The sequence below is a fragment of the Mobula hypostoma genome, chromosome 9, assembly GCF_963921235.1.
Source record: "Mobula hypostoma chromosome 9, sMobHyp1.1, whole genome shotgun sequence".
NCBI lineage: Eukaryota > Metazoa > Chordata > Chondrichthyes > Myliobatiformes > Myliobatidae > Mobula > Mobula hypostoma.
The window spans coordinates 1,807,420-1,819,839 of NC_086105.1; the positions used below are offsets into that span (position 1 = coordinate 1,807,420).

General features: G+C 44.1%; 1 protein-coding gene across 2 annotated transcripts in view; it reads right to left on the minus strand.

Moving 5' to 3' along the window:
• The window catches only part of polr3b (polymerase (RNA) III (DNA directed) polypeptide B), a 171,331-nt gene that overhangs the window by 98,951 nt on the left and 59,960 nt on the right, over positions 1-12,420 (minus strand). For both annotated transcript variants that reach the window (XM_063057575.1, XM_063057576.1), the window contains one exon: positions 2,066-2,200. In XM_063057575.1, coding sequence (XP_062913645.1) covers positions 2,066-2,200 — 135 coding nt within the window. The remainder of the gene's footprint in view (positions 1-2,065; positions 2,201-12,420) is intronic.

Below are 12,420 nucleotides of genomic sequence, written 5' to 3' on the forward strand. Positions count from 1 at the left end.
GTTATAGCTCAGCAATCCCTTTGATCCCACAGCCCACCCGGCCCATCAACTCCCTGATGGTACATGCTTCAGAGATCTTCACGGGAGGCATACATGGAGAGCTCCAATAAAGGCCAAGTGGCTGATCATCTCCCAGCTGGTACATGCTGCAGAGATCTTTATGGAGGCATTAACAGAGAGCTCTGAAATAGGCCAATTGGCCCATCCTCTCCCTGCTGGTACATGCCACAGAGATCGTTATGAGAGGTGCAAATATAGTAAGTAGCCAGTATCTTTTTCCCAGGTTGAAATGTCTAACACTACAGGACATGCATTTAAGGCGCAAGTTCAAAGGAGTAAGTTTCTTTTGTCAAACATAGAGTGGTGGGTGTCTGGAATGCGCGGCCTGGGGTGGTGGAGGTAGATACAATAATGGTGTTTACGAGGTTCTTAGGTACATGAATGTGCAGGTAGAAGGAATTAGCTTAAAGATACATTTTAAATAAAATTAGCTTTATTTGTCACACGTATAGCTGCAAGAAAAAGTCTCCCTAAGAAAAAGTATGTGAACCCTTTGCAATGACCTGATTTTCGGCGTTAATTACTCATAAAATGTGGTCTGATCTTCATCTGTCACAATAATAAACAAATACAATCTGCCTAAACTAATAACACACAAACTATTGTACTTCTCATAGCTTTAGTGAATATATTTTTAATCATTCACCGTTCAGGCTGGAAAAAGTATGTGAACCCTTCTATTTAACAACTGGTAGAACCTCCTTTAGCAGCAATAACCTCCACCAAATGTTTCTTGTAGCTGCTGATCCGTCTTGCACAATGGTGAGGAGGAATTTTACAAAAGTGTTTCAGTTTATCAATATTTCTGGGGTACCTTGCATTAAGAGTCCTCTTCAGATCATGCCACAGCATTTCAATAGGGTTAAGGTCTGGACACTACTCTGACTTGGCCATTCCAAAACACAATTTTTTTTCTTTTTAAACCATTCTGTCACTGATTTACTCCTGCTTTTCAGATCACTGTCTTGTTGTATCATCCAACTTCTATTAAGGTTCAGGTGACAGACCTCTGACTGTCTTGATACAATTTTGAACTCATTGTTCCCTCAATGATACAAGCTATCCAGGCTCTGAGGCAGCAAAACAGCGCAAACCGTGATGCTCCTTCCACCATGCTTCACAGATGGGATGAGGTTTTGGTGTTGGTGCGCAGTGCCCCTTTTCCTCCAAACATAGCGGTATGCATTTCTGCCAAAAAGTTCAACTTCTGTCTCATCTGTCCACAGGACATTGTTCCAGAAGAATTGTGGAACATCCAGGTGTTATTTCAAAACTTGAAACGTGCAGCAATGTTTTTGTTTTGGAGAGCAGTAATTTCCTCCATGTATCCTTCCCTGAACGCCATTTGTGTTCAGTACTTTCCTTATAGTGGACACATGAACAGAGACTTCAGCAAGTTCTAGAGTTTTCTGCAGGCCACTGACTATTACCCCTGGGTTCTTTTCCACCTTCTAAGCACTCATTGATTGGAACACCAGACCCCAAATAGCTTTTCCAGAAGGATTTACTCCAGAGGTTCACATACATTTTTGAGCCTAACTGTGATTGTTTAAATGGTGTACTCTGTACTGACAAGAGGAAGTACAATTGCTTGCAGGTTATTAACTTAGGTAGATTGTGTTTGTCTATTATTGTGTCTTAGATTAGACCACATTTCATGAGTAATTAATGCAGAAAACTAGGTCATTGCAAAGGGTTCACAAACCTTTTCTTGCGAATGTACATGGAAACATACAATGAAATGCCATTAATGTCAACCACCAACACAGCCCAAGGATGTGTTGGGAACAGCCGCAAGTGTCGCCATGCCTCCAGGGCCAAAATAGCATGTCCACAATTTACTGAAGTGCCATGAACACCACCACACTTTTCCCTCTACATAGCCCAGCATTCCGACCTCTCCAATTCCTTCCTCCTTCACAGGCAGTAGAAAGAGATTGATGTGGAAAATTGCCAAAGGAGGGATAAAATGACAAAATTGGAGATAGAGAGACATCACATGTACCTGTCCAGCCAGCTCCAGGCGCTTGTTACCATAATAATCTCTGTCATCTACTTTGTTGGCTCCTTGTGCTAAAATCACCCTCCGAACCATAACTGCGGTGTAGATACACTTGGCACGGAAGTTGAATTCTTTAACCTGCAGATGAGGAACACAAGCTTTTATTAGATTAGATTAGATTATGAGGACACACAGTCCTCTTTTATTGTCATTTGGTATTGCATGCATTAAGAAATGATACAATGTGGGGGGAGGAGAAGATGGCGACGCAGCACGCGTGGCCGTTCCGAATGAATATCATATGTGTAACTAGGGGCCGTGCACAATCTGGATTTGACGGAGACAGCCGTGAGAAGCACGGAGGAACACCTGGAGAAACTTCTGAAATGCCTGTTTCGCTGCCACTGCTACTGTGCAATCGAGAATCTCCGGAGGGGAAGGCCCCAAATCCTCGGCCTTGCCTATTGCCGGGGCCGGGGTCGAAGCACTCAGCAGAGATGGTGCTCGGTGTCGGAGAGCTGGTTGGAGGCTCGGAGTCGGACTGTGGTTGGACGCTTCCAGGATGCTGCATCGGCAAGTCTGCGTGAGATGATGGGACTTTCAAGAGACTTTGAGACTTTTACCGTGCCCATGGTCTGTTCTTATCAAATTACAGTATTGCTTTGCACTGTTGTAACTATATGTTATAATTATGTGGTTTTTGTCAGTTTTTAAGTCGGTTTGTCATGTGTTTCTGTGATATCATTCTGGAAAAACATTTTATGACTGTCCCATTTACTTTTCCAGTTAGACCCAGTTCTCTGCCCTTTCAGAGGTTAGAGACTATTTTTAGTTGTCACATGCACATCGAAGCAAACAGTGAAATACGTTGTTTGTGTCAACGGCCAGCACAATCTAAGGCTGTGGTGGGGGCAGCCAGCAAGCGTCATCATGCTTACTAACCTTAATCTGAATGCTTCTGGAGTGTGGGAAGAAACCGGAGCACCCAGGGGAAACCCACGTGGTCACAGGGAGAATGCAGAAACTCCTTACAGACAGTGGTGGGAATTGAACCCCAACGCTGGCGCTCACTGCTACGCTACCGCACTTTACCCTCAGCTCTGCCACCTCTGCCTTCTGAAGTCACGCTGAACTGACATGCACTGCTCTTCCCATCACCATAGAGATTATAACATCACTCTGTGTACAGGAACCATGTCCTTTCCATTCTGAAGTCACGCTGAACTGACTTGCACTGTTCTTCCGGTCAGTGGTAGAGACTACAACACCAGCCCCTGTACAGGAACCATGTCCCTTCCGTTATGTGACATGTCACTTTAACTCTGTTTCCATTTCCACAACGATCCTGGTCATATTACGATCAAGGAACGTGTTTGTAGACTGGATATGGAACTTTTTGCTGTTGGACTCCGGCCATAGTCCACCGAGATGCAACACTGGGTGTCATGGGAGGTTGTTCCTGCCTGTGGCCATCGAACTTTGCAGCTCCTCCCGTGGAGGGTCAGACACCCTGAGCCAATAGGCTGGTCCTGGACTTATTTCCATCTGGCATAGTTTGCATATTGTTGTTTGATTGTTTGTGGTTTTTGTATTGCTATATTTATGCTCTATTCTAGGCTGGTGCGGATGTAACGAAACCCAATTTCCCTCGGGATCAATAAAATATATCTATCTATCTATTTGCAACCCCAGAGCAATGATATTACTTCTGTTGTGTGATTCTGTCAAATCACGGGAGTGGGGGGTGGGGGGAGGGACGACACGGTAACGAAGCAGTTAGTGTGATGCTATTATAGCTCATGGGGTTGGAGTTCTGAGTTCAAACCCGGCATCCCCTATAATCAAGTTTACAAGTTCCTTTCCGTGTTCACTTGGGTTTCCCTCGGCTGCTCCAGTTTCCTCCCACAGTCCAAAGAGTGGCCATTGTAAACTGCCCTGTGATTAGGCTAGTGTTAAATAGGTGGGCTGCTGTGCGACATGGCTCGTGGGCTGGTAAGGTCTGTTCCATGCTGTATCTCTAATTAAAAATAAATTTTTAGAATTCCTGTTTTGCCTAAATTGAGAAATGTTAACTAGAGTCAGGACATTTGTTCTGCATTTTTTTTTACATCTTCTTGAACATACCAGAAATATTTAGGTTATATGGTCCAGTTCTGGAGCAAGGCTTGAACTTAACGGTACCCTGGCATGCTCATAAGAATGTTACAGTGAACCAAGTTGTTGTACTCAGTACACAGTCCCAACCTACACAGGAACAGTAGCAAAATTATGCTTATACTCAGAATAAAAATATTAAACACAAGAGATGCTGCAGATGATGGAAATCCAGAGCAACACAGAAAAGATGCTACAGGTCAGATAGCATCTATGGAAATAAGTAAACATTTCAGCTCGAGACCCTTCATCAGGGCTGGAAAGGAAGAGGAGCAGAAGCCAGAATAAGTGTGGGGGGAGGGAGAGGTACAGGCTGGCAGCAACACACACAAAATGCTGCAGGAACTCGGCAGGCAGCATCTATGGGAAAAAGTACAGTCGCCGTTTCGGGCTGAAACCCTTCAAAATCCTGCCGGAGAATGGACCACAGGAGCAAAGGAAGGAGATGATGGGTAGGTGAGGAGAAGATAAGGGGTAAGAGGGTAACCAGAATGGGGAATGGAAAAGTCAGAAGAGGGAAGGGTGAGAAATTACTAGAAGTTAGAAAAATTGATGTCCAAATATTAAGGACTTTGCACAGGACATATGAACGATGGTTGATTTTAATCTGTATACTGTACGGGGTGGGGGTGGGGTAAAAGAGAAGGATTATCTCATGTACCACAGGATCTGGTTTTCATTCTGGGTTTACACTGCCAGTGAAATGGTTGCTGTGTGAATGTGCAAACAGATATTCAGCATGAACAATGGGCTGTGAAAGGGCTGAATCACTGCTCCTGTCCACATAAGATGCTGACACCTGATTCTGTTCACAATGAGCTGAGACAAGTTTGTGTACATGTCAGGCAGCAGGCACAGGACTTCTGCCAGCTCAATCTTTTCTTTTACATACAATTCTGGACCACATTTTTTAAAACAAGACTCTGAAGTGAATCTGAATATGTTTCCAGTCACAAACAGAACAGAGAACATTACACACTCAATGCTGGAGGGGGGAACTCAGCAGGTCAATCAGTATCTATGGAAATGATTCAACAGCTGGCGCTTTGGCCTGAGACCCTTCATCAAGACTGGAAGGGAAGGGGGAAAAATGCCAGAATAAGAAGATGGGGGAGGGGAGGGGAAGGAGGGCAATCTAGAAGTGATAGGTGAGGCAGGGAGGTGATAAATAGCAAAGGCAAAGCTCTGGAGAAGAAGGAACCTGATAGGAGAGGAGAGCAGACCGTAGGAGAAAGGAGAGGAGGATAGGCAGGCAAGGAGAGGTAGAACATTACAGCCCAGTACTAGATTTTTTGGCTCACAATGTTGTGCCAACTTTTTAACCTACTCTAAAATCAATATAACCCTTCCCTCCCAAATAAACATCCATTTTTCTATCATCCATATGCCTATCTAAGAGTTTCTTAAATGGCCTGATTGCATCTGCCTGTACCACCAGCTCTGGCAGCACGTTCCACACACCCAACAGAGGAACTCAACAGGTGAGGCAGCATCTATAAAGAACCAACGTTTGAGCTGAGATTCTTGGTCCAAACGTCAGCTCTTTATTCCCCTCCACAGAAGCTGCCTGACCTGCTGAGTTCCTCCAGCATTTTGTGTGCGTTGCTTTAGATTTCAACCTGCAGAATGAATCTCTTGTGTTTCGGAAGGGTGGGAGACTACACAAGTTAGTGTTACAATCGCGGAGTCCAGGAGGAAATAAAGAGATGAAGTGTTTGGCAGCAATTCATTCGCACTGAGAACACCAAGGGAAGAAGCTGAAGATGACTGACCACTGTCCAAACTCCCCACTGTCTAATAGGCCACTGACTTCATGAAGTTTCAGGTAATATAAAATACTTTCAAAGGAGTGAACAGAAACTTATTGATTTCTTTTCATGGTCATGGCCTGGCGCACAAACTTTTTTTTTGAAACTGGTTAACTGGATTCCAGTGTTGATTGGCGAAAGAATGGGTTACTATGGGGACACAAGTTGCATTGCGGAATTGTCCGCAATGTGCAATGAAAACAGCTGCTGGACTTTAAACATCGAAAAGCCTTTGTTTTGCTTGTACAAGGAAATAAAATAGCTCAATAAAAAAAACATGGCATGTACTGACCAGTGTAACCATTTACAACAGAGAGAAAGAAATATGGACATATTGACTGAGAGGAAATATCACAAGAGACTTGTAAAAGTGGAAGCTGGAGATTAAGATAAGGCTGAATGAGAGGGCGAGGATAATCAGAACTTCTTTCGGTATTTATTCGAAAGAGGATTTATCAAGTGGATTGGAGGGATGCTGGTTATTTAAACAACGTTTTGTACACTAACCAAATTGAGTATGTTATTAAAGCATGTGGTAATGAGATCAAAAGTGCTTAAAACACCATTTCTGTAATATTAACCACTACGGACATCAAATTTATCCTTAATTAACTGTATTTACAATCAGAATCAGGTTTAATATGGCTGGCATACAGTTTGTCATGAAATTTGTTACTTTGCAGCAGTACAGTACATAATAAACCATAAATGACAATATAAATAAATATAAAATTAAATAAGTAATGCATCACAACAGCAAAAAAGAAAAATAATTCGTGAGGTGTTTTAGTGCTCACGGTCGGTCCAGAGATCTGATGGCAGAGGGGAAGAAGCTGTTCCTGAAACACCGAGTGTGTGAGTGTATGGAGAAGTACTCACAAGACAGGAACAAGGAGAATATGATTCAATCAGAACAATGTGAAAATACAGCTGGCAACAAAGAGGTTAGTGCATTTCCCCTGCTGCAACAAACGGTCTTATCTCAGCACCTGAAAAGTGTTGACAGAATCAGAAAATGGCCAAGATGAGGCCAGTCTCAGGTTGGAGGAGCAACACTTCATATTCTGTCTAGGTAGCCTACAACCTGATGGCAAGAACATCAATCTCCATAACTATCAGTAACTTTTTCCCCACCCCCCCTTCCTCAATTCCTCCTCTGGCCTCCTAACTCTTCTCCTCGCCTGCCTATCACCTCCCCCAGCTACCCTCTAATGGCCCTTTCTCCCATACTCCACTCTCCTCTCCTATCCGGTTCCTCCTTATCTAGCCCTTTGCTTTTCCAATAAGACCAAAAGGCATAGGAGCAGAATTAGGCCATCGAGCCCATTGAGTCTGCTCCACTATTCTATCATGGCTGATTTATTATCTCTCTAAACCACATTCTTCTGCCTTGACCTTTGACAGCCTGATTAATCAAGAACCTATCAACTTCTGCCTTAAATACATGTAATGACTGGGCCTGCAATTAACTCCAAGGATTCACCATCCTCTGGCTAAAGAAATTTTTCTTCATCTCTGTTCTAAAGGGATACTCCTCTATTCTGAAACTGTGCCCTCTGGTCCTAGACTCCCCCACTACAGGAAACATCCTCTCCACAGCCACACTATCTAGGCCTTTCAATATTCAAGGTTTCAATGAGATCCTCCCTCATTCTTCTAATCTCCACTGAGTACAGCCCAGAAACATCAAACACTCCTCATACGATAACCCTTTCATTCCTGGGATCATTCTTGTGAACCTCCTCTGGACCCTCTCCAATGCTAGCACATCTTTTCTTAGACAAGGAGCCCAAAACTGCTCAAATATTTCAAGCAACATACATCAAAGTTGCTGGTGAACGCAGCAGGCCAAGCAGCATCTATAGGAAGAGGCGCAGTTGACATTTCAGGCCGAGACCCTTCGTCAGGACTAACTGACTAATGCCTTATATACCCTCAGTATTATATCCTTGCTTTTGTATTCTAGTCCTCTTGAAATGAATGCTAACATTGCATTAGCCTTCTTCACTACCGACTCAACCTGCAAATTTAACTTTTAGGGAATCCTGCATGAGGACTCCCAAGCTTCTCTGTAACTTCTGCCACCTCCAACGCGGTCCCACTATCAAGCACATCTTTCCCTTCCCCCCACTTTCTGCATTTTGCAGGGATCGCTCCCTATACGACTCCCTTGTCCATTTGTCTTCCCACTGATCTTCTTCCTGCCACTTATTCTTGCAAGTGGAGGAAGTGCCACACCTGCCCCTACACCTCATCCCTCACCACCATTCAAAGACCCAAACTGTCCTTCCAGATGAGGCAACACTTCACTTGTGAGTCTGTTGGGGTCATCCACTGTATCTGGTTCTCCCAGTATGGCCTCCTGTATATCGGTGAGACTCAATGTAGATTGGGAGATAGTTTCTCTGAGCACCTATGCTCTATCGGCCAGAAAAAGTAGGATCTCCCAGAGGCCACCTATTTCAATTCTCCTTCTCATTCCCATTTCGACATGTCAGTCTATGGCCTCCTCTACTGTCACGATGAGGCCACACTCAGGTTGGAGGAGCAACACGTTATATTCTGACTAGGTAGCCTCCAACCAAATGGCCTGAACATCAATTTCTTGATCTTCCAATAACTGTCCCCCACTCTCTCCTTCACTATTCCCTATTCCCATTTCCCTCTCTCACCTTCTCTCCTTACCTGCCCATCACCTCCCTCTGGTGCTCCTCCCCCTTCCCTTTCTTCCATGGCCTTCAGTCCCCTCCTATCAGATTCCCCCTTCTCCAGCCCTTTATCTCTTTTCACCAATCCACTTCCCAGCTCTTTCCTCCAAATCCCCTCCCCTGATTTCACCCATTGCCTACCATCTTGTATTTCTTCCTCTCCTTCCCCCACTTTGTTACTCTGACTTCTAATCTCTTTTTTCCATAGATGCTGCCTGGCCTGCTGAGTTCCTCCAGCATTTTGTGTGTATTACTCCCCAGTCTATTTGCATCTCTGATTTTTTAATTTTCTCCCCAGTTAGAAAATAGGCCAAGGCTTTACTCCTTCTGCCAAAGTGCATGATTATGCATCTCCCAACACAATATTCCATCTGCCACTTCTTTGCCCATTCCCCCAATTTCTCTGATGCCTTCTGCTGACACCTTGCTTCCTTAACACTACCTACTCCTTCACCTATCCTCATATCATCCGCAAACTTGTCCACAAAGCCATCAATTCCATCATCCAAAATCATTGACATATAATGTGAAAAGAAGTGGTCCCAACACCAACCCCTGTGGCACATCACTAGTTACCAGCAGCCAATTAGAAAAGGCCACCTTCATCCCATTCTTAGCTTCCTGCCAGTCCACCAATCTTCTATCCATGCCAGTACCTTTCCTGTAATACCATGGGCTCTTACCTTGTTAAGCAGCCTCATGTCTGGCACCTTGTCAAATGCCTTCTGAAAATCCAAATAAACAACATCCACAGATTCTTGTCAGAGAAATTAGGGATAGTATCAATTCCAAAGAAGAAGCATACAAATTAGCCAGAGAAAGTGGCTCACCTGAGGACTGGGAGAAATTCAGAGTTCAGCAGAGGAGGACAAAGGGATAAATTAGGAAGGGGAAAAAAGATTATGAGAGAAAACTGGCAGGGAACATAAAAATGGACTGTAAAAGCTTTTATAGATATGTAAAAAGGAAAAGACTGGTAAAGACAAATGTAGGTCCCCTGCAGACAGAAACAGGTGAATTGATTATGGGGAGCAAGGACATGGCAGACCAATTGAATAATTACTTTGGTTCTGTCTTCACTAAGGAGGACATAAATAATCTTCCAGAAATAGTGGGGGACAGAGGGTCCAGTGGGATGGAGGAACTGAGCGAAATACATGTTAGTAGGGAAGTGGTGTTAGGTAAATTGAAGGGATTGAAGGCAGATAAATCCCCAGGGCCAGATGGTTTGCATCCTAGAGTGCTTAAGGAAGTAGCCCAAGAAATAGTGGATGCATTAGTGATAATTTTTCAAAACTCATTAGATTCTGGACTAATTCCTGAGGATTGGAGGGTGGCTGATGTAACTCCACTTTTTAAAAAAGGAGGGAGAGAGAAACCGGGGAAATTATAGACCGGTTAGCCCAACATCGGTGGTGGGAAAACTGCTAGAGTCAGTTATCAAAGATGTGATAACAGCACATTTGGAAAGTGGTGAAATCATCAGACAAAGTCAGCATGGATTTGTGAAAGGAAAATCATGTCTGACGAACCTCATAGAATTTTTTGAGGATGTAACTAGTAGAGTGGATAGGGGAGAACCAGTGGATGTGGTATATTTGGATTTTCAAAAGGCTTTTGACAAGGTCCCACACAGGAGATTAGTGTGCAAACTTAAAGCACACGGTATTGGGGGTAAGGTATTGATGTGGATAGAGAATTGGTTGGCAGACAGGAAGCAAAGAGTGAGAATAAACGGGACCCTTTCAGAATGGCAGGCGGTGACTAGTGGGGTACCGCAAGGCTCAGTGCTGGGACCCCAGTTGTTTACAATATATATTAATGACTTGGATGAGGGAATTAAATGCAGCATCTCCAAGTTTGCGGATGACAGGAAGCTGGGTGGCAGTGTTAGCAGTGAGGAGGATGCTAAGAGGATGCAGGGTGACTTGGATAGGTTGGGTGAGTGGGCAAATTCACGGCAGATGCAATTTAATGTGGATAAATGTGAAGTTATCCACTTTGGTGGCAAAAATAGGAAAACAGATTATTATCTGAATGGTGGCCGATTAGGAAAAGGGGAGGTGCAACGAGACCTGGGTGTCATTATACACCAGTCATTGAAAGTGGGCATGCAGGTACAGCAGGCGGTGAAAAAGGCGAACGGTATGCTGGCATTCATAGCGAGAGGATTCGAGTACAGGAGCAGGGAGGTACTACTGCAGTTGTACAAGGCCTTGGTGAGACCACACCTGGAGTATTGTGTGCAGTTTTGGTCCCCTAATCTGAGGAAAGACATCCTTGCCATAGAGGGAGTACAAAGAAGGTTCACCAGATTGATTCCTGGGATGGCAGGACTTTCATATGAAGAAAGACTGGATGAACTGGGCTTGTACTCGTTGGAATTTAGAAGATTGAGGGGGGATCTGATTGAAACGTATAAGATCCTAAAGGAATTGGACAGGCTAGATGCAGGAAGATTGTTCCCGATGTTGGGGAAGTCCAGAACGAGGGGCCACAGTTTGAGGATAGAGGGGAAGCCTTTTAGGACCGAGATTAGGAAAAACTTCTTCACACAGAGAGTGGTGAATCTGTGGAATTCTCTGCCACAGGAAACAGTTGAGGCCAGTTCATTGGCTATATTTAAGAGGGAGTTAGATATGGCCCTTGTGGCTACGGGGATCAGGGGGTATGGAGGGAAGGCTGGGGCGGGTTTCTGAGTTGGATCAACCATGATCATAATAAATGGTGGTGCAGGCTCGAAGGGCCGAATGGCCTACTCCTGCACCTATTTTCTATGTTTCTATGTCCATCCTGCTTGTTATTTCCTCAAAGAAATCCAACAGATTTGTCAGGCAAGATTTTCCCTTAAGGAAACCATGCTGACTTTGACTTATGTTATCATGTGCCTCCAAGTATTCCAAAACCTCATCCTCAATAATAGACACAAACATACTTCCTATCACTGAAGTCAGGCTTACTGGCCTATAATTTACTGTCTTATGTCTCTCTCCCTTCTTGAAGAGTGGGGTGACATCTGCAATTTTCTCCATTCTTTCTTTCTTTCTCTTTTTCACCATTCCCCATTTTGGTTCCCATTATACCCTTCCTCTTCTCCTCACCTACCTATCACCTCCTCCTGATGCCCCTCTAACTTGCCCTTTCTCCCATGTTTCACTCTCTTCTCCTAACAGATTCCTTCATCTTCAGCCCTTTGCCTTTTCCACCCAGCTTCTCACTTCATCCCCCCCTCCGACATAAACCTGACTTCATCTATCACCTTCTAGCTTGCCCTCCTTCCCCTGCTCACCTTCTTATTCTAGCTTCTGCCCTCTTCAGTTTTAGTCCTGATGAAGGGTCTTGGCTTGAACTGTTGACTCTTTATTCCTCTTCATAGCTGCCGCCTGACCTGCCTGGTTTCTCCAACTTTTTGTGTGTGTTGCACTGGATTTCCAGTAACTGCAAAATCCATAGTGTTAATAGTTCAAATGAATCCACTTGTAAATGTAATGTCACCACATCAAACATGAATTGTTAGACGAGAGATGAGGAGAATCTCTTTAGCCAGAGGGTGGTGAACCCGGGGAATTCATTGCCACAGATGGATGTGGAGGCCAAGTTATGGAGTATATTTAAGACTGTATGACAAAGGAACAGAATTAGGCCATTTGGGCCTTCTTTCAAGATCCAAGATCGCTTAATGCCATTT